We start from the raw sequence: 22,584 nt of genomic DNA, 5'->3' as shown, positions 1-22,584 counted from the left end.
ACAGCTCAATGAGGCAATTAAAATACTTTAAAGCCATTAGCGCCCAGAAAGAGATCATAGAAAAAAAGAAAACCAAGCTCCTTGCTGCTCCAGAACTTTCCTGAGAATCATCATATTTTTACATTTTCTGCAGCATCAAAGTATTTGTCTGTGCATCTGTTGTTTTTTGCAAAGAATAGCTAATTCGGCAGACTTTTTATGGTGCCAAAACTTAAGAACAATGCACATTTGTTTTGCCATTTCAAGTTACATGCTTTGAAATTGATTTTAGGGAGTGTAATTGTCATAAAAGTTATGATACGGTAACCTGCAACCAACGTCTAAGCTTGCAAGTTTTACTCAAATGTCTATGAAGATTTTAGGGAAAAAAGAAAATCACTATCTTCAACTTCTGTATGAAAAAGAAGATTCTGAACAACCCAACAAGGAATTTATGCTGTTGCCTTCAGGGACACGGTTTAGAACACCAAACTGCAGCTAAACCGGTACAAAAATTAATGAATTTGATCATTAATTAAATTATCATTTTGATCCAAAAAGACCCAAAATGACAAAAAAAAGACACAAAATGACAAAAAAAAGACACAAAATGACCAAAAAAAAAAGACAGTAAAGGACGCTATAATCTACAACTTTAAAATGTTTTTTTTTTTTTTTTTAATTACTATAGTTTTAGCATGTAAAATTTACAAGTTGTTCTGTAAAGACGTTGACATATGTACTGTATTTTTTACGGAAATATTCTGGTAACCACAGCTGCCAGTTTCTTTCTGTAAAAACAACGGGACATTTTTACAGTGTGTTAATAAAACGTGTATTTTTTAATAAATCGATGGACTACAGAGGGTTAAAACAATTCAAAGTAGCAATACTTTAACAACTCTAGCAGCTACAGCTGCTCCAGTATTTTTCCGTCCCTGGTGGTAATTTGTTCGTCTTCCTCGCTACTGGCTCAGGTACGAGAGCTGCCAGCACGGCGTCCAGGATGAGGAGCGCAACTACTCGGACATGGTGAACCTGATGAAGCTGGAGGAGCAGCTGAGCCCCGGGTCCAGAGGCTACCCCACCAGCTGCAGCCAGGAGGGCGACGAGGACACCACGTCGGTGGCCTCCGACCGCTCCGACGAGACCTTCGACATGGCCAAGGGAAACCTGTCGCTGCTGGAGAAGGCCATCGCCCTGGAGTCGGAGAGGGCAAAGGTCATGAGGGACCGAATGGCCTCGGAGCACTCGCTGCCCCGCCGGGACCACCACCACCACCACCGAGGCCACGGCGAGCACAGCTCCAGGCTGAGCTGCGCCGGCGAGGAGCGCAAGTCCAGGATGCACCACGACGGGTTGAAGAGGGCGTACTACCCTAAAGGTAGGCAGCAGGAGCCCACACACTGACCCCACTGGCTGGGTCAGCATTGATCTGTGCTTAGCAAAGTTCTCAATGTATATGTTCATTCTCCTGAAGGAAGTTTATGTTATAGACCAGTCTGTGCACGATTTTAAGGTATAAAAGTTTGGACAATTTTACTGTTTTGAGCTTTCCCATTCAGTTTAGCATTCCTTTGACCCGCTGGTGGAACATCAGATTTTTCTTTCTGGCTCAAACTTAAGGATATAGATAAGATACTGATATAATATGAAACTAGAAGATCTGAGGAATGCCTTCATGCACTGCAAAAAAGGATTGTCTAAAAATGAGATGAAAACATTAAATCTGAGGGAAATTATCTTGCTGAATGGACAGATAATTTCACTTTCACAAGATTTCTTGAATAAAGATTGTTAAATCTGGACCTGCAGGACGAGTTTGTGCACAATTTTAAGGTATAAAAGTTTGTGCAATTTTGCTGTTCTGAGCTTTCCCATTCAGTTTAACCAGTTAGCATTCCTTTTGGGCTTTTTGGGCATTCCTTTCCCGTGGCCTAGAGGTTAGGAATCGGGCTTGTAACTGGATTGTCGCCAGTTCGAATCCCAGTAAAGTCAAGGACTGAAGTGCCCTTGAGCAAGGCAGCTAACCCCCCTGCACACTGCTCTTTGCATGGTGTGTTCACTTCCCCATTGTGGGATTAATAAAGTAATTCATCTTAATCTTAAAAACTGATATCATATGAAACTAGAAACTTTTTTCATATGAAACTAGATTGTTAAATCTAGACCTGCAGGACGAGTTTGTGCACAATTTTAAGGTATACAAGTTTGGACAATTTTGCTGTTTTTGCTGCATTCCTTTGACCCCATGGAGGAACATCAGATTTGTCTTGCTGGCTCAAACTTAAGGATATAGATAAAATACTGATATCATATGAAACTAGAAGATCTGAGGAATCCCTTCATGCACTGCAAAAAAGGTGTCTAAAAACTAGATAAAAACATTAAATATGAGGGAAATGATCTTGCTGCATGGACAGATAATTTACCTTGACATTAATTAAGTTAATGTTGATGTTATAGATGAATCTGTGCACTATTTTAACCCTTTATTTGGCAAAGAACTATATTTGGTAACTTCAGTGGATATCAAAATGGGCTCCCTGTGTCTCTCTGTGAGGTCGTAGAACCACATGGATTTGTAATATATTTAGAGAAAAAATTTGCAAATTTACTAGATTAAAGTGGCAAATCTACAAGAAAAAAAGTTGCAGATTTAAGAGATTTAAAGTGGCAAATCTGCGCGAAAAAAGTCGCAGATTTACGAGAAAAAAGTGAAAAAAAAACTTTTTTTCTCGCAAATTCACCACTTTAAATCTCATATATATTACCCCCCTCCCCCGGGTCCGTATGTTGTTGTTTTTTTACACATTCTGGCTGTATGTAATATCCTCCAATATTCTGGGTTGAAATGTGGAATTTGCAAGTATTTCAATGAGTGCCCTATTAAGGGTTAAGGTATAAAAGTTTGAATAATGCTGCTGTTTTGAGCTCTTCCCTGTAGTTAACAGTGCTTTGTGTTCTAGAGGAGTTTTGTCCACATTGTTTCTTTGTCCACGTGGTCCCACACTCAGATATTATACATCTGTGGAAGAGAAACTGTTGTCTGGGAGGTTTGTTTTTTCATGCCAGGACTATTTTTACCTCGACGGCTGGACTTCCAGAGGCAAATTTAGTTCAGTCAGTCAGTCAGTCGGTGTGTAGCTCCACAGAATCAAACTCCATCAGCACCTGCACAGAATCATCTCACACTTTAAAAAGAAAGGTGCCTCAGTAAAACTTAATAATAAATGAGCTGTGAAAGTGTACAGGGAAACTGTCAGATGATAAAAACAATAAAAAAAACACTTTGTTCTCTAAAACAAATACTCCTAAAAACTGTATTTGAACTGTATTCAAAAAGTCATCATATCATCGTGTTTCCTCTCCGAATTCTGCCAAATTCACATCACCTCTTTGCATCATATTTGACCTGAATCTGCTTCCACTGCACAAATCTGACCCCAGGTCAGCAAGGAGGAAGTTTACCATGTCTGCCTGACTTATTGTAATCCTCAACACTGCAGCAGCCGGAGGCTATCAGTGCTGTAGCAGGGAGAAAAAAAACACATAACTGTAACTTTAATGCCTGTCTTTTCCCCCCTGATTCGAACATTTCTGTGCACATTGCCGGATTGGATGAGTTTTCTGACCCCTGGGCTCTTAAAACCTGTTAAAATCCCATTCTGTTATTCCAGAAATGTTGTACATGGCCGCCGATGAGATAATGGGCGCTCATTTTCTGCATTCAGGACCAACACGGTTCTTTTTTTCTCCTGCAGATGCTTGGTTTTCCTCTGACAGCAGCTTATGTTGTTAAAATAGGCCGGTGTGGGAACATCAGACGGCCGGCTTGTCAGGCATGAGTAATGGCAATCTGCACGGCCCGTTAGGAGAGCAAATCCATCTGTGGGACGCTATCTGCGGCCTATTTCTCTAAATCCACTCAAATACAACCCCGGCACCGCTGGGAGGGAGTCGGAGCTGTGCGGTTATCAGACACACAACAGACTCAGACTGCTTCATTAGCACAGAAGACGTGTTTGTTGGCCCAACAGGACGTTTTTATTGGTCCGCAGGGAGGCTTTCATTATGATCAAGAATCTCACCAAGGACGGGAAACTTGGGTGTCGATTTCTGGCCAAAAAATGACCTGAGTGCTCCTGGTCTCCACAGTGTATTTCCACAGTGCTATAGATTCAGATGCACCTGTAATCACTCTGAGATAACTCTTGCATTTCATTAACCCATTGACGCCTGAAATGCCTGTAAAACCTCTGGGTGATTTTAAAATAAGCCCCTAAAACCTGAAGTTTTTCTGGAAATTTAACAGAAGTGTCAACGCTTCTACTAAATAATAGATTTTTCAGCCTCTGTAGCAGATAGAAATGAAATTCAAAAAGTATTTGAGAGCTTATACAAATACTACAAAACGACGTATCCGCTTTCCAGGCTTCAATGGGTTAACCCTTTGATGCAAAACATGGTCTAAAGTGACCCGACTAAGTTTTTATATTCTATATCTTTGCAATAAATCAATTTCATCATTCAGTATTGCAGGGTTTCCTCAAATAACTTGTTTTTGATCATCATTCATCCTCATTTTTTGTTTATTTCTTACTTTTTGAATAAGAAACATCTTTTTTATCACTACTCTTCAAATGCATAAGGTGATTTTTGACCCATGTTGTGCATTAGAAGGTGTTTATATGTTGTCACCAATTTAAAACCTGACAAAGAAGACACAAATATTAACTGTCCTATTTTGTTAAATTGGTGTTTTTCCAATGGAAATTATTATTTGGTGGCTCTAATAAGTCTCACATTTTAAAATATGTGATTTTCCAATGTAATCTGGTGGTTCTAACAACCTCTTTTAAAGTTAAACCTTCAAAATAAGACAAACATAGTTTCACATATACATAGATACTTAGTGTATCACTTTTTGTATCACACAGAATCGCATTTATTGTAATTGCACAGAGTAACAAGTACTAGGACAACGAAATTAGCCATCAACCCGTCCAAACGTATAGTTAACACACATACAATATGACAAAGAGGTGGACAGAAATAATAACTCCAGCCCTGAAATATATCAAGTTCAAGCAATTAAAGCAAGAATCATCAAATCAATAAGCAACATCTTAGTCCCCAATAAAAACATTTCATATAATACTGCTATATGTTGCTATTTAATTACTTGATGCAGGATTAAATTCATGATTTTTTGTTCCGGTTTAGCTGCAGTTTGGTGTTCTGAACCGTCTCGCTGAAGGCAACAGCACAAGTTCTGGTTGTTCAGAATCTTTCTTTTCATACAGACAATTTCACTCTCTAAAATAAATTTTAAAGCATATAACTTAAAATGGCAAACAAATATGCATTGTTCTTACATTTTGGTACCATAAAAAGTCTGCTGAATTAGCTATTAGCAATTCCTCTTTGCAAAAAATACATAATACTGCTACATGCTGCAATTTAATTACTTGATGCAGGATTAAATTCATGAATTTTTGTACCGGTTGCAGAGTTGCCACTTTAAATCTCTTAAATCTGCAACTTTTTTTCTTGTAGATTTGCCACTTTAATCTAGTAAATTTGTAACTTTTTTCTCTCTAAATATTACAAATCCATGTGGTTCTACGACCTCACAGAGAGTCATGGGGACCTCATTTAGATATCCACTGAAGTTACCAAATATAGTTATTAATATAGCCCGATAAAAGGTTAATGCCAGAAAACAGCCGACTGCACCAACTCTTATCCTCTGGTTACCTGTTGACTCAACACCTTTCCTCTCTCTGTTCCCTCCAGACTCTTCCAGGGGGGAGAAGAAAGAGAGTAAGTGTCCGACCCCGGGCTGCGACGGGACGGGTCATGTGACGGGTCTGTACCCGCACCACCGCAGCCTGTCCGGGTGTCCTCACAAAGACCGGGTCCCACCAGAGAGTAGGTCCCACTGCCTGGATGTCACACTGCACTGAGAACACACCCAGCTTTAAACAATATGTATCCAAGAAACAACAGTCTGACAAGTCATTTCAGCTCGCTCAGCACTTCATTTTAGGCTTGTGGTTTTAATTTAACAATCATTTCTCAGAGGTGGAGGCACAATTATCTTATTATGACTTTAGGAATCACAAATACTCTGTTTTCTAGAGACTTTTTAATTTTTTTTTTTTATTGTGCAATAATACAATACAGTGACATAGACAGACAGGGAGTGAATATTAAACAACGACAATAATGGTACCCCTGTGTGTGTGTTTGTGTGTGTGTGTGTGTGTGTGTGTGTGCGTGCGTGCGTGCGTGTGTGTTTCAGTTATAGATCTAGCAGTGAAGTATGAATATATGATAATAAATATTATGCATCATTATTAGGCAGAGAAAGCGGTACTACTAAAATTTTAATAGAATAAAAAATATATAATAATAATAATAATAATAATAATAATAATTTAAAAAAAGAGCATGCATGAGTAACAATAATACTAATAATGATAATTACAGGAGAGAGGAGAAAAATAAGATTGAAAAAAACATACCAACATTTAATGGCAAAGAAGGAACTTTGGCATAATAAATACAATATGAAATGTATTAATAAAGCAGCTGTAGGATAGTTTGGCTTTTCTATTTGGAAGTAGTTGCTATAAAATAGTTTTTCTTTTTTTTGTCATATTTTGGCTTAATGGGTCTCACTGGGTCTAATGCTGCATTCACATTATCTCATTCAGGTCGTTATTACAAGTAGTTGAGAGGAAAAACCTTCCTATTTATAATTCAGAGTTGGATACGTTGGGTATTTTTAGCTACAGTATTTCCCATCTATCAACAGATGAATGGTATGAACACCATCGCTGGCAGTCACATCAACCTGTCAAATGATTCTGTTCATTAAAAGGCATTTAACACAAATAAACAACACAACAAATGTAGATAATTTAGCTCCCATTTTTCCGCGGATGCAGCGTAAACAACAGATTATTTTTGCCTCTGAGAAATGTTTGTAGATCCAAAACCATAATCTTCTTTTACTTATTACATGATCAGCCAACAACTTATTTACTAACATTATTAAAAAGCAGAGGTGTGAGATCAAGTTACAGGACTTGGACTCTACTGACGTATTTGATGACTTTAGATTCAGCAAAATCTGAAAAAAACTTTCAACTCAATTTGGACTTTCACACCAATTTCACACCACTTCGACTTTTGACTTGAACTCAACAACTAAAAACGTAATCTAAAAAATGTTCACACGATTTTGTTCCCTTTGTTTGAACCAATCTGACAGTATCCAATCAAGTTTCAACAGAGAAAAACTTACTACAACTTTACAAAAGCACTCAAGTTTTATTAAATAAATTAGTAAATGTAATATATTGTTACTTAAAAGTGTTAAAAGTCATTACATTTGATAAAGAACGTTCTGTTTTAGGACTCAGAACTCAAAGTTTAGGACTTGGGACTTGAGTGCAAACTTGAGACTTGTGACTTGCAGAACAATGACTTGATCCCACCTCTGTTAAGAAACGACCTGAAACATAAAGTAATTCCCCTACACACAGTGTCATGTCTGTTATAGATTTAAGTCAGTTTAAGGGGACTTTTTTGGTTTTTATACTCACATCATGATCAAAAACTTAACTTACTTACTCAAACTTAACTTTAGTTCCGGATAATGTCACCTCATTCCAGAAAAGTCTTGAAAGTACATTTCTATTGGACAGAAAATTGGGATAATCTCAACATGCAGATCCTTTCAGAATAAGACATAAAGAACAAACTGACTCTAAATGACTTGTTAGCTGCTTGTGTAGCAGTGAAGGTTGTAAACTGGGCATGTGAGCTGTCCACTATCATGCATTCGTCCTGCATGACTGCATACATCTGTGTTTGGTTGTGTTTTATAGACATTCTGTGTTGTGGAGCTGAGGATTTATTGCTGATTTACTGATAAATAACTTGTTTTATGGCAGTATTTTTGGTGTTGAAGTGAACATTTCTGCACAGAGTTGCTCTGAAAGTTTTACAGTCGTCTTACAGTTTGTTTTCTGTGGCACAATAGTTTTGTTGTTTGTGGGTTTCTTTTCTTTTTTTGCTTTAGTTTTTGTGTCCTCCTTTACTTTCTGTTCTTCCTCCTCATCACACCTGCCTGACGTCTGGTTTTGGTTTCTGTGTTGCTGATGTAACATGAACAGCATGAAGAATCAGTTTGATCCACCTGCTGGCTGCAAAAACACACACAAAGCAGCGAAGTGCATGAGAACGCCTCCGAACAGCCCGACCTGCTGTAAGCACACACACTGAACTCACAGGTAATAATAATATGTGACAGTAGATTAGCTCTAACTCCAGCATCACACCTACAGAACGCAATAATATGAAGAAGGGTGGGATTCAAATTAAAAACAATTAGGAATTGTGGTGATATATTGCAGAAAATTGCTTTCTTTTTGGTCTTTTCAGCAACATTTCTAGCAAAAAAGCCCTTTTTTTCTAATTTATTTCAAGTCGCTTTCATAATTTCTTCTTCTAAGAACCTTTTATTATTATTACCATAATCCATTTATTGTAATAAAGGATTTTCCAGACGTTGCATCACGTTTTTAAAGACACATCCAGTCCAAACTTTTCCAGTGTTTTCATTAAAAGAGAGCGATTTTAAACAGAATATATGGATGAATAATAGTTTGATAAATCATGCACTATGGGTTGTTTTTATGGGATGTATCATATGAAAACATATTACACTGAAATGTGCAATATTTCGCAACACTAGAGAAGAAAAAACCTGCATAAAGGACAGAAGAGAACAGAGAAATGAGTGCAGAAACGTGTCGATATGTGCACATTGCACTGCAGATGGATACATTACATGCAAACAGGATTTATTTACTCCCTCCAAACTTTAGTTGTAACACATTATTGAGTTCTCATAACCCATGGCATGTTTTTCACGGCACACGTTGTTCCTTTACCATCTGCAGACTCATCAGTAGACTTTAACAGTGCATGACAAACTTTTGCTTCCAGTATGTTGTTGTCTCATGAAATTTCATGAAATGAGCCCAGTGATCAAAATGCAAATGAGACTTGTGTTTTCCCAGCAGGAGAGGATTACACAGAGAAAAACACAGAGAGAGACTTTTATCTCAAACTTTCTGCAACTTGGGAAAATGCAGCTAAAGTGGAGGACCTAAGTGAAGGATTATTGGCCCTCGTTTATCAAACGAGCGTACGACAAAGTGAGTAAAGTGGGCGTAAGATCATTTCTACAAGGCTCGGCATTTATCAATGTGGACGTGAGCTTAGGGTACGATCAGATGTTATCGAAAATCCGACAGCAACGAATCAAGTTTCAGCGGAGAAAAACTAAATACAAATAAAAACGACAAAATATTTTATCTGAAGTGCCGTTTAGACGGTGACGCCGTTTTTGGGGCTTAAAAACGCAAAAATCTGAAACTAGTGTCAATCCGTTGAAAATGTATAGCTAATATAAGAAATGAATGCATGACATGACCTGGCAAAAGGTAGGATTTCAGTTTTTATGGGTAAGGAAAAACTCATTAAACAAGTCAGCTTAGCATATCCGAAGTGGATGCTCTGGTTGATACGATAACATTACAATAGGAATCTGACCTCCCAAGTGTGCTCTTATATCAAAAGTGGAACATAACAGGAAATTTCAGGACAATGAACTTTAGTTACACAGAAATAATGACGCACAAACCCGCAAACTTAAAAGACAAAACAAGGCTTGTCTCCTCAGAGTTGTTCTGATCTTTGGATTTGTCCGTCACCTTTGGCATCTGTATCTGTTTTTGATACCTACAATAAATCCCGCACAAGGCTGTAATTCGAATCTACCTGGTCGTCAAGTGTTTTTCTTTAAGGATTTTCTATGACAAAACCACCCTCGCCCTAGGCTCGTTTCTAGGCTCGTTTCTAAGCTCGTTTCTAAGTTCGTTTCTACGCTCGTTTCTACGCTCGTTTCTACGCTCGTTTCTACGCTCGTTTCTAAGCTCGTTTCTAAGCTTGTTTCTAAGCTCGTTTCTATGCTCGTTTCTAAGCTCGTTTCTAGGCTCGTTTCTAGGCTCGTTTCTAGGCTCGTTTCTACGCTTGTTTCTACGCTCGTTTCTAAGCGCGTTTCTAAGCTCGTTTCTAAGCTCGTTTCTAGGCTCGTTTCTAAGCTCGTTTCTATGCTTGTTTCTAAGCTCGTTTCTACGCTCGTTTCTACGCTCGTTTCTAGGCTCGTTTCTAGGCTCCTTTCTACGCTCGTTTCTACGCTCGTTTCTAAGCTCGTTTCTAGGCTCGTTTCTAAGCTCGTTTCTATGCTTGTTTCTAAGCTCGTTTCTACGCTCGTTTCTACGCTCGTTTCTACGCTCGTTTCTACGCTCGTTTCTAAGCGCGTTTCTACGCTCGTTTCTACGCTCGTTTCTAGGCTCGTTTCTAGGCTCCTTTCTACGCTCCTTTCTACGCTCCTTTCTATGCTCCTTTGATAAATGAGGGCCACTGTGCGTTTATGTCCCCCAATTGACACGTGACCCTTTCATGCTGGAGTTAACGCAACACTGATTCACTGCTGCTGTTTTCTTGCTCATTTTGTGTAATTTATGTGCCTGGTTGGAGTCGTGCAGCTGTAATCTGTGCATGTCTAACCGTCGCAGCTGATCGCCTGGTAACTCTCCTGTCTGCTCCTAACCCTCGCTGTCTTTCTCACCTTTTCCTGTCTGTCAAAGTCCTTGCCATGTATGAGAATGTTTTAAAGTGCCCCACTCCCGGCTGCTCTGGACGGGGTCATGTCAATAGCAACAGGAACTCTCATCGCAGGTGAGTGAGCGGCCTCCAGCCGGGCCGCTAGCAGCCGAAAACACAGCCTACATCTGAATGTGGCACATTTAAAGTGTGGAGAAGTTTGTGTGATGTTTGATGAAAGAAGAAGTTTGAGATGGTGTCATTTCCTGTCTGTTTTTTAATTGTTGGCCACATCTCTAGAGGCAGAATGTTAGATTTGCTTCCCCAAATTTGCATTAAGTAATCCAATCCAATCCACTTTATATACCTATAACTATATATCTTTAACGTGTTTTTAGTAAACACAAGGTTTCCTAAGTGCTGCACAAAAAGATAAGCACAATAAATAGATTGCACAATAAAAGCGCAATAAAAAAGATGAAGTAGACAATAGAACGATAAAATAAAATAAGGTAAAATGAAAATAGAATAAAGTAAAATAAACAAAATGCACTGCCCACACAAAATAAAATATGCATGTATAGACATAAAAAATAAAGTCATAAAATCAACACTCCATTTGGGGTCAAAAGCCAAAGAGAAGAGGTGGGTTTTAAGAAGAGATTTAAATTTGTTGTTTTAAGTGGAATCCAGTTTATTTAAGTGATTTTATTTTCATTCTTTTCAAGCAAAATCAACTAAATACACAGTCTCCAGGGCCGTACCGTAGTTTATAAATAAAAGAAATTGCAGCAATTTTATAGTTAAAAAAGCAGGAGCAAAAGACAGTAGTGGAAAAATAACATTTTAGCTGAATTGTGTGTTTGAATGCATTAGGTTGGTTTATTGGTCTGTAGCATGAATAGTTTGACTAGTTGTAACAAAAATACCCCCAAAGCAGACAAACCCTGTGTTCGAAAAAAGATGTTCCCGTCCAGCAAAACTGAATTCTCAAGTACATTTTCTCCTGGATTACAGGGACAGTTTTAAAAGTGGTTAACAACGTGATTTAAAAACAACAACTGCTGTGTAAACACATGGTTAATGTTGGGTACCAATTATCCATTGTGTTGGTTGAAGCCCAGATGACAAAATCTTTATTCCACAGCTCTGTTTAATGTTCTTACAAGAGTGTTCACTGTCGATTTCTCCTAATCAATAACCACAAGTACGGTAAAGAAACCATGTAGCCCGGCTCCTAATTGAGCCTCAACAGACAGAATCCACTTCAAATGTCCTCATGGCCCAAAAAAAAACCCCTTAATAACCTGCTTTACTGCTCAAAACTAAAGCAGTAAGTACTTTATGTCTGTCTTTACCCACTATTGTTGCAGTTTATGTTCCAAAACGAGCTGTTGTCCAAAGATTTATATAGGTTTATGTAGAAGCTGATACCAAATATTGCCACATTATTATCTCTGGCAGGAAAAGATCAGTTTATGCTGAGGGATACAGAGGGAATTAAATACTGTTATTACCAACACACACTTAAATTTAGATGCCAAATGGCATTAAATTAAGGATGCCAAATGGTTTCCTATTTCCTAAGATGTGAAGCTATATTTTGATAATATTCACATATATGACAAAAAGCAGGCGTGACAAGTAGTGCAGAGAAATGAGCAGTATGCAAACAGCTCCTAAGCCTCCTGAATGTGTTCTGTCATGAAGGGGATGCTGAATGGCGCAGTTACATTCCCAGCATATGAACACAGCAATTCGGTATTAGTTTATTTGTGTGTGTCTCTTCAATGATGGACATCAAATGGTGCAATGAAATCAGAACATTAACTTTTTACTTTTTCTTGGTCTTGGAAGCCAACATGCATTCTGAAACAGCTTTCAGTCAAGTGGGATGCAAAATAGTGCACTGGAAATAGATTTAAGTCAGGGATGCTAGAAAGCCAGTAAATTTGGGAACCATGTCAATTATGTTAACACTCACTGCTTAAACCCCAGGATGCTGAATGGTGCACTAAAATATTCATTTCTTAAAGCAGGGATGACAAATAATCAGTCAATTTGGGAAACATATCAAAAACATTAATGCTTATTCCGTAAACTGGATGATGCTGAATGGTGCAGAATAAAATACTCTTCTTAAATCAGGGATGCCAAATAGCCAGTCAATTTGGGAAACACATAACAAACATTAACACTTATTCCTTAAACTGGATGATGCTGAATGGTGCAGAAAAAACACTTTTCTTAAATCAGAAATGCTGGAACATTCCCAGGTTTGGGAGCGTGTGGGGAAAGGGGCTTAAATTTAAATGGTGCCATGTTGGAGCTGAAGGTGTGCCTGCGTCACATCAGCAGTTCAGCTGTTTAACAGGCAGAGCAGAGCACACACACACACACACACACACACACACACACACACTTTGAATTATGTAAAGTGATTAGGATTCACACTCGTTTTCTCACACATACGTAGAGCCTTAGATCCCACACAGACACTCTGCTTCATGCACACACAGTCTTACTGGAACACACACTTGCACACACACACACACACACACACACACACACACACAGACACTTACAAATTAGCTCACAGACAGCAGCACACGTGCGCTGGCAGACAGAGCAGCACACACACACACACAGCTCAGACGTGGCTGCAGGGTGTGTTATGTAGCACAGCTCCGCTGGGAGAGGAAACAAAGCACTAGCTAGCTAGCTTAGCTTCTGTTAGCTACCAGCTCACACAGCTTTCATGTCTGGCAGTCGCCATGGAAACGCCTTCATAGCAGCAGCAGCAGCAGCAGCCGCCGCCGTGCTGATCTGTCACACACTCCTCACACACTCCTATCATCCCTAACAATGTGTGTGTGTGTGTGTGTGTGTTGGTAATAACAGTATTTCATTCCCTCTGTGTGTGTGAAGTGATTAGGAATCGCCCGGAGTGACAGACAGACTGAGGGAGAGGCAGGCAGGAAGTTTCAGTTCGGAATACAAACTGGGTTTTAAAAGCAATCAGCTTCTCCTCTATTAAACCCTGAATCCACGGCAGAAAAAACACGTCAGCGATCTGTAAACTGCCGTCCGTCTGTCCGGTCAACACCAACAGCATTCAGGACAAACTTTTATTCAGCAGAATAAACAGGAAACGATCAAAACAAAATTAGTTTTACGGAGCTAAAACAACAGCTATAAATATGTCAGAAGCACAGTGTTGGGAGGGTTTCTTTCTGAATGCATGCCCCAAAATATACACTCACTGGTCACTTTATTAGGTACACCTTGCTAGCTAATAAATTGGCAGTGTTGTCTTCATTTGCTTCAAGGTTGGACGTGTTTGTTCAGAGATAGTCTTCTGCAGACCTTGGTGGTAACAGTGGTTATTTAACTTTATTAGTTCCAGTTGAGCCAGACTCCATTCTCCTCTGACCTCTGGCATCAACAAGGCATCAAGGCTCTCTGGAGATTTTCTCTGTAAACCCTAGAGATAATTGTTAGATCAGCAGTTTGTGAAACACTCAGGCCAACAACCATGCCACGTTTAAAGTCACTTAACCCTCTGGAGTCCATCTATTTATTTAAAATACATGTTTTATTTACAGTAATAACTTTATTTATATATGATATGTAGACAAGCTGAGAAAGCCAGTTAAAGTTCAATCATAGGAGCTTTCACAGTGTGACATTTATGTTTCTAGACCATTTTTACAATGTGAATTTTCTTTCTATAATGAAAACTATTCCTATTTTTAATTTACATGCAAATAGACTGTTTTGTAATTTTATTATTTCTTCTTTTTTTCCTGCAGTTTCTGTGCGTATAAATGATTAAAAAAACGATAGCCTCCTCAGTGGTAGGAATAAAGTAATCCCTCAAGTGATCTTTACTACTATAAGTCACTTGCTGTATTCATAATTCACAAATACTCATATTTTGTATTTTAATCTAGTGTTTTTCACACTGTTACTCCCCAAACCGGCAGAATTATGCAGGAATAATGTGCTGGTTTTTGGTGTTTTTTTGTATTTTAATTTTGATTTAATTTAATTTAATTTATGTCTGCCTGGAGAGGAAGAGATTCTCTTGCAAATGTTGGCGACTTTTAGAATTTGTTTCTGTGGAGGTTAAATGAAACCTTGCCAACTGGGAACCAAATCAGCCGCAGAGTTAAAGTAATGTGGTCTAATTGAAACAATCAGTGCAGATACAGCAGCTGATGGGAACGCGTAGACTTCCTGTGTGATCTGCGTGGCTGCCTGTGGGGTTAGACTTGACGAGGAACGAAGAAAAAACTTGAAGTTGATCCAATTTGAGAAAGTGTTGCTTACTTATGCTCGTCTTTGGGAGTCGGTGTGAAGTCACACGCTTGTTAAATGGAAGTTCTCTGACTGCAAACTCTCCAAAGTCACTGGAGAGAGGAGTGATTGTGTGCAGCAGCCATCACTACTTCTTGTGCGTCAACCTGTCAGTAAACAGGCGGTCAGGGCGATGGTAGACCAGTAACTAACCAGTTAGTAACACAGTAAATCCATCAGGGATTGGTTTGTCCCATTTGAGAGTGGAAGGAAAATGGAGATGACAACATGACCATCAATAAACTTGATCAAGTCAGAGTTTAACTGGTTTATTTCCAGTTTCTTATTGATTACGAACACAAAAAAAGGTCACTAAGCAATAAACAGGCTGTTAAATAGACAGCGCTCCAGTTAGTCTGTATAAAACCAGTCTGTTAGTAAACTAATAAACCAGTCTGTTAGTCTGGTTCAGTAACAGGATAATTTACTATTTATTAAGCAGTCAGTAAAGAAGTTAAGCAACAGTCAGCCAGTAAACTAGTTGACCAGTTAGCTGGCTAGAAAACCAGTCAAACCTGAAGCTTGTTAACCAATCAGTCAGCCAGTAAACCAGTAACTCTTTGACTTGGTCAACCAGTGGACTGACTGGATTTCTAGCTGGCCAGTTTCTAAACCTCAAAGAGTAACTGGTTTACTGATTGACTGACTGACTTGTTTACAATGACAGAGTTTCACTGTTTTACAGACTGATAGTTCAACTGGTTTTCTGGTTGACCTACTGGTCAGCTGGTGGACTGACTGACTGGTTTACAAAGCTGATGGTTTGACCAGCTGACCAACTGATTTACAGATTCAGAGCTTGACTGGTTTACAGACTGATGGACTGACTGAGGCTTAGAAACTGGCCAGCTAGAAAACCAGTCAGTCCACTGGTTGACCAAGTCAGTCAGTCCATCAGTCTCTAAACCAGTTGGTCAGCTGGTCAAACCATCAGCTTTTGAGTAGTCAGTAAACTTTGTAAACCAGTCAGTCAGTCCACCAGTTGACCAGTAGGTCGACCAGAAAACCAGTTGAACCATCAGTCTGTAAAACAGTCAAACTCTGTCATTGTAAACAAGTCAGTTGGTCGGTAAATTAATCAAACTCCGACTTTGTAAACAAGTGATTTAATCCACAATTTAACCAGTAAGTCAGCTAGAAAACCAGCCAAACTTTGACTCCCACCAGTCAGTCAGTCAGTCAGTCAGTCAGTCAGTAAACCAGTCAAAGTTTGACTTGGTAAACCAGTCAGCCAACAAGTGGACCAGTAGGTCAGCTGGAAAACCAGTTACACCATCAGTCTGCAAAAACTAATCAAACTCCGACTCTGTAAACAAGTCATTTAATCCACAATTTAACCAGTAAGTCAGTGAGAAAACCAGCCAAACTTTGACTCCCACCAGTCAGTAAACCAGTAAAACCCTGAATCTGTAGACTAGTTAGACAGCTAGAAGATGAGTCAAACCCTCAGCTTGTAAATAGGCAGTAAACCAGTCAAAGTTTGACTTTGTAAACCAGTCAGTGCATCAGTCAGTAAACCTGTAATGCAGTCATCATAAAGTAGGCCATATTAGATCCATAATTCATTCTGAACTGCTGTTAGTGACAGCTGAACCGCTCTTCAGCCAGAGCCAGATGCTTTGTGTGTGTGTGTGTGTGTGTGTGTCCGGACAGTACAGTGTGTAACCAGGCCGTGTGCTGTCTCCTTCCGTCTCCCTCCTCCTCCTCCTCCTCCTCCTCCTCCTCCTCCTCCTCCTCCTCCTCAGTCTGTCCGGCTGTCCCATTGCTGCCGCAGAGAAGATGGCGAAGGTCCATGAGAAGAGCCTCCCGACTGAAAGTGGCAGTAAGACCAATCAGACATCAGACCGTGTCCTCAGGTACCGCCCACTCATCAAATTTTTTTAATGAGGGATGCAAAATGGTGCAATGAAGTTCCCAGCACATGAACTCCTTTTTCCTTTTCAGGGAAGCCAACGTTCATTCTGTAACAACGTATAGCCAAAATTGTTTGCCCATTTAGGCACACTGTGGATGCCAAATGGTGCACTGAAAAATAGATAATTTTTTTAAGATAGGGATGCAAAAAACGCATGTGCACAACCAAGATAGAAAAACTTCTGGTTGTTTGAATCCTACAATGTGGAAGCAGATTTGACATGTTTTTGAATGTTTAGTCATGCAGCCTAACCTCTTACTGTCATGTGTTGATTGGGGATGCTGAATGGCACATTGAAGTTTGGATGTAAATACAGCCCCTTTTTTTGTCATTGCCATTTTGGGATAGGAAAAGAGTTAGAAAGACGTTTAGATAACATGATGAGTTTTGTCATGCACGGCAACATCTAATTTTTTTAAATGAGGGATGCAAAATGGTGCAATGCAGTTCCCAGCACATAAACTCCTTTTTCCTTTTCAGGGAAGCCAACGTTCATTCTGTAACAACTTATAGCCATAAGTGTTGCCCATTTAGCTACACTGTTAATGCCAAATGGTGCACTGACAAAATATAGTTAAGAATGCCAAATTGCTAGTGCGCAAACAAGATAGAAAAACTTTTCTGTTTGTTTGAATCCAGATGAAGCAGATTTGATTTGTTTTTGAATGTTTGGTTATGCAGCCTAACCTCTGACTGTCATGTGTTAATTGGGGATGCTAAATGGAACATTGAAGTATATGTGTACACATAGCACCTAACCTGTTTTTGTCATTGCCATTTTGGGATAGAAAAAAGCAGATTCATTTTAACATTGTTACTAAAATTGTTAAGTAAAATCGTCAGTACTTAAATCAGGGGATGCAAAATGGTGCAGTACAATCCTTACTTATCCTAGATTATACGATTATTCACATTTTAAAAATGTTCTAGAAACATAAACGGCACACTGTGAAAGCTCCTATGATTGAAATTTAACTGGCTTTCTCAGCTTGTCTACATATCATATATAAATAAAGTTATAAGTGTAAATAAAACATGTGTATTTTCAATTAATAGATGGACTCCAGAGGGTTAAATGAGGGATGCCAAATAGTCAGTCAATTTGGGAAACATGTCAAAAACATTAACGCTTATTCCTTAAACTGGATGATGCTGAATGGTGCAGTGAAATCTTCTCGATCTGGTTTCCTTCCAGGCCGATGTGTTTCGTCAAGCAGCTGGAGATCCCTCAGTACGGCTACAAGAACAACGTTCCCACCAGCACGCCGCGCTCCAACCTGGCCAAGGAGCTGGAGAAATACTCCAAGACCAGCTACGACTACGGCGGCTACGACGGGCAGCACGGCGGCTACGGGAAGAGAGGCCCGGCTACCAAGTCCCACCACGGACGAGACACGTCCCCCAAGGGATACGATGGTACGGAGAAAAATCCTTTATTTATGTCAGATATTTGTCTTCTTTGTGTAAAGGAGGTGTGGTGTTCTTGTTTACTCCCTTTTTCTCCCGTTGGCTTCCTGGTGGGGAGAAGTATGTCACAGTGGGTGGCAACAACACAGATGCTGCATCTACAGTACAATACTGGAATTTAAATAAGTTAGAAGAAGAAGAATAACAAGGAGTGAGGAGAAGAAGCAGCTGTCACCACGTCATTATTCACGGGAATAATCACATTTTATCTTTATCATATGTCAAATTCTCCACCGAAAACATTTGAGGTTTATTTAACTCTATGGAGTCTTGGACTATTTTGTCCTATTTTAGAATCCTTTTCATGTCTTTTTGTGTCTTTTTTGTGTCTTTTTTGTCATTTTGTGTCTTTTCTTGTGATTTTGTGTCTTTTTTTCTTGTCATTTTGTGTCTTTTTTGCCTAGTCATTTTGTGTCTTTTTGTGTAATTTTTGTCATTTTTTGTCTGTTGTTGGTCATTTTGTGTCTTTTTTTGTCATTTTGTGTCTTTTTTCTAGTCATTTTGTGTCCTTTTGTGTCTTTTTTTGTCATTTCGTGTCTTTTTTTCTAGTCATTTTGTGTCTTTTTGTGTCTTTTTTTTGTTATTTTGTGTCTTTTTAAAGTCAAATTGTGTCTTTTTGTGTCTTTTTTGCTTTGGTGGACTCCAAAGGGTTAAAATAAGTGTAAAACAGGTGGACAGAAACTGATTCACTTCTAGTCTTTAGTGCTTTTTTAACCGAATAAAACCTGCAGAATGATCCCACTATGGAGGATTTCTATTCCTTTTTCCTATTCCAGAGAGAACATTTTGTACTCAACGACAAAAGCTCGCGAAAAACACACACAAACACACACACGCGCTCACACATGCCCAGCACTCAGTGTATTCTCTTTGTTAGAGCGCTGAGAACGCCGGTGTTTTCCGCCTCTCCACATGGCTAGAGTGAAAGCAGAGTTATGGAAATGCCAAGCCAAGAGCCTGCTGCCTCCTCTGAGCGGTGGATGGATGGATGGAGGGAGATAGAGAGAGAGAGGGAGGGAGAGGGAGAGAGGGAGAGAGGGAGGGAGGAGGTGCAGATGGAGGGATTGTGAAACAGGAGAGAGATAATGGAGGCGAGCCCCGTTTCTTTGGCTGGGAGCCATTAGTGAGACGCAGGCTAGAGGGAGGATTTTAGACGAGGTGTCTGAGCTCTCTCTCTCTCTCTCTCTCTCTCTCTCTCTCTCTCTCTCTCTCTCTCTCTCTCCGTCACGACTCCCTCCCTCCTCTCCAACATCCTTCCCTCCATCAGCATCACTCCAGCCTGCCGAACCTTGCACCACAATCTCCGTCTTTGTCCCTAGCTGCCTCTCTCTTTTTCACCTCCTTCTGTCTCTCTCTCTTGTGTCTCATCTTCTCTTCTCTGCTCTTATTCTATATTTTTCTCGCTGTCAACGTGAAAAGATCAAACCCAAACAATGTGTCAGTACTTTCCGACTTCTCTACCTCCAATATATGCTCCAGAATCTCCCAAAACACATGTGGTCACTGTGGTTTTTAACCCTCAAACAGTAGGAAAAAGGTGCATTTATTGGGGACTATTTTCAGCGGCGGATCAATCTACATTTGGTGCTCTAGTGCAGCTAATCATCTCACGACCCCCAATTGGGGTCGTGAGATGATTTCTGGGGGTCGCCAAATCATTTTGGAAGTCAGCTCTGTCTCCACTGTGTTAAAGTGTTCATGTGTTAATGTGTTTTAGTCTTTTAGGTCATTTAATGTTTTTTGGGGGGTCATTTTTACTTTTTTGGGTCATTTTGTGTCTTTTTTGGTCATTTTGTGTCTTTTTTTGGTCATTTTGTGTCTTTTTTCTAGTCATTTTGTGTCATTTTGTGTCTTTTTTTGTCTTTTTTCTCTCTTTTTCACCTACGTCTATCTCTTTTTTTCTTCTCTTCTTTGCTCTTTTTTGTCATTTTGTCTCTTTTTTGTCATTTTGTGTCTTCTGTGGCTTTTTTTGGTCATTTTGTGTCTTTTTTTGGTCATTTTGTGTCATTTTGTGTCTTTTTTCCACCATTTATCACCACTGTTTCTCTGTTTAGTCCAATTTTTCTTATTTTTAATCCAACAGAACCCCTTTTTGTCATTTTTTTATCCATCTGCTGCACAGTTGGGCCGACTTCCAGCACCAATCCAACAAATTAACCATACGTGTCTGTGTGTGTGTGTCTCTTCCTGCAGCCAAACGCTACTGTAAGACGTCGAGCCCGGCCAGCAGTACGACCAGCAGCTACGCTCCCAGCAGCAGCAGCAGCCTGAGCTGTGGAGGAGGAGGTGGCAGTGGAGGAGGAGGTGGTGGAGGAGGCGGAGGAGGTGGAGGAGGAGGAGGAGGAAGCAGCGCCAGCAGCACCTGCAGCAAGAGCAGCTTCGACTACAGCCACGACATGGAGGCGGCCCACATGGCGGCCACGGCCATCCTCAACCTGTCGACGAGGTGCAGGGAGCTCCCTCACGCTCTGGGAGGGAAACCCCAGGACCTGCTGACTCAGGTAGACTGAGGAGACAACAACCTGCAGCACACTCACACACAGTGGCAGAGAGAAACATTACAATTAGTACATAAATGTCAAATACTGGTACATCTCAAAAAGTTAGAATATCATGAAAAAGTTCAATATTTTTTGTCAATCATTTCAGAAAGTGAAACTCGTACATTATATAGGTTCATTACGCGTAGAGTGAAATATTTCAAGCCTGTTTTTCTTGTAATTTAGATGATTCTGGCTTAGAGATAATGAAAACACAAAACTCAGTGTCTCAGAAAATTAGAATATTGATGGTCAGTCCAATGCTGTATTAATGCAGTAATTCATGCAAAAAGAGGCCCAACTCTCGTGGTAATTTTGTGTCTTTTTTTGGTAATTTTACATCCTTTTTTGGTAATTTTGTGTATTTCCTTGGTATTTTGTGTCTCTTTTGATAATTTGATGTATTTTCTTGATAACAAAGGATGATAAATCCATTTACACATTCATTTTATAGATTACAGGTACATCTAAAGAAAATTAGAATCTCATGAAAAAGTTATTTTTTGTTTTTTTAGAAAGTGAAACTCATTATATAGGTTCATTACGTGTAAAGTGAAATATTTCAAGCCTGTTTTTCTTGTAATTTTGATGATTCTGGCTTAGAGATAATGAAAATACAAAACTCAGTGTCTCAGAAAATTAGAATATTGTGAAAAAGTTCAATATGCTGGTCCTGGGTAAGTGGTGATTTGGGGCCATGTCCTCTGCTGGTGTTGGTCCACTGTGATTTCTGAAGTCCACAGTCAACCATAGACTGTATATAAAAAATGGACGTAGTCACCATGACATCACCCATTGGTTTGTGGCCCGTTGGAAGCATCGAGTTCAGCGTTACACTCATCGCTATCTTGTTTCCGATACGGGGTGCAGACCATATTTGGACTGTGAGCGACACCTCCACCTGACTCACTCATGTTAGCATTAACTGGAGCATTAACTGGGATGTTAGTTTTGGCAAGCAAAAAACAAAAACAAAATGTTCGTTACTGACCTCAGAAAACTGAGCGACTCCTTGGAGTGTCTGTTAGTCCAACCAAATGCTGAACAAGACATTTTTACTGAACAAAACGTTCAAATAAACTGTCATTAAGTGTAATTACAGTGAAAGGGTCAAAGTTATGAGACCAAACCGGTAAACGTCCATTTTTATATCTATATAACGTTATATATAACTTTATTGACACGTTGCCGTGGATACGCATTGTTCTGCTTCTCTCCTGATGACGGCTCGCCTTGTTAGTGACCTGTCAATCAAAGGTAGCCCCGCCCCAAATCATACGATTCTTTATCTTCTATTTTCTTCTAAATGGGGCCATTATTAGAACTATTGACATCAAATTGTCTTGAAGAAGATTTTTTACTAGCGATTGAGACCATAGTGTTGTCCTAAAAAAAATTCTGAGGTAATAAATCAAGTGAGAAGTTTCCTAATTTTGCTTTGAAATGAATGGACAAAAATGTTTTTGCAGCCAAACTTAGCGCCCCCTGCTGGAATTTTGGGTAGAATGCAGCTTACGGCACTTCCTGGTTTGCCTCCCTGCTCAGACCAGGAGGTCTGGCAAAGGTACCAAGAGCTGCTTCAATGACCATGGTGTTACTGGGCTGGACAGGCCAGCAAACTGGGCTGACCTCAAC

General features: G+C 39.6%; 1 protein-coding gene across 1 annotated transcript in view; it reads left to right on the top strand.

Moving 5' to 3' along the window:
• The window catches only part of myt1la (myelin transcription factor 1-like, a), a 119,774-nt gene that overhangs the window by 69,584 nt on the left and 27,606 nt on the right, over window positions 1–22,584 (top strand). The window contains exons 8-13 of the mRNA XM_059355761.1: window positions 957–1,363; window positions 5,779–5,913; window positions 10,713–10,803; window positions 16,773–16,883; window positions 18,138–18,358; window positions 20,603–20,910. Of these exons, the coding sequence (XP_059211744.1) occupies window positions 957–1,363; window positions 5,779–5,913; window positions 10,713–10,803; window positions 16,773–16,883; window positions 18,138–18,358; window positions 20,603–20,910 (1,273 nt within the window). The remainder of the gene's footprint in view (window positions 1–956; window positions 1,364–5,778; window positions 5,914–10,712; window positions 10,804–16,772; window positions 16,884–18,137; window positions 18,359–20,602; window positions 20,911–22,584) is intronic.

This window comes from Centropristis striata, chromosome 18 (genome assembly GCF_030273125.1).
Source record: "Centropristis striata isolate RG_2023a ecotype Rhode Island chromosome 18, C.striata_1.0, whole genome shotgun sequence".
Taxonomy (NCBI): Eukaryota; Metazoa; Chordata; class Actinopteri; order Perciformes; family Serranidae; genus Centropristis; species Centropristis striata.
Note: the sequence above shows the minus strand (reverse complement) of the source record. Positions and strands in the feature narration are given on the sequence as shown.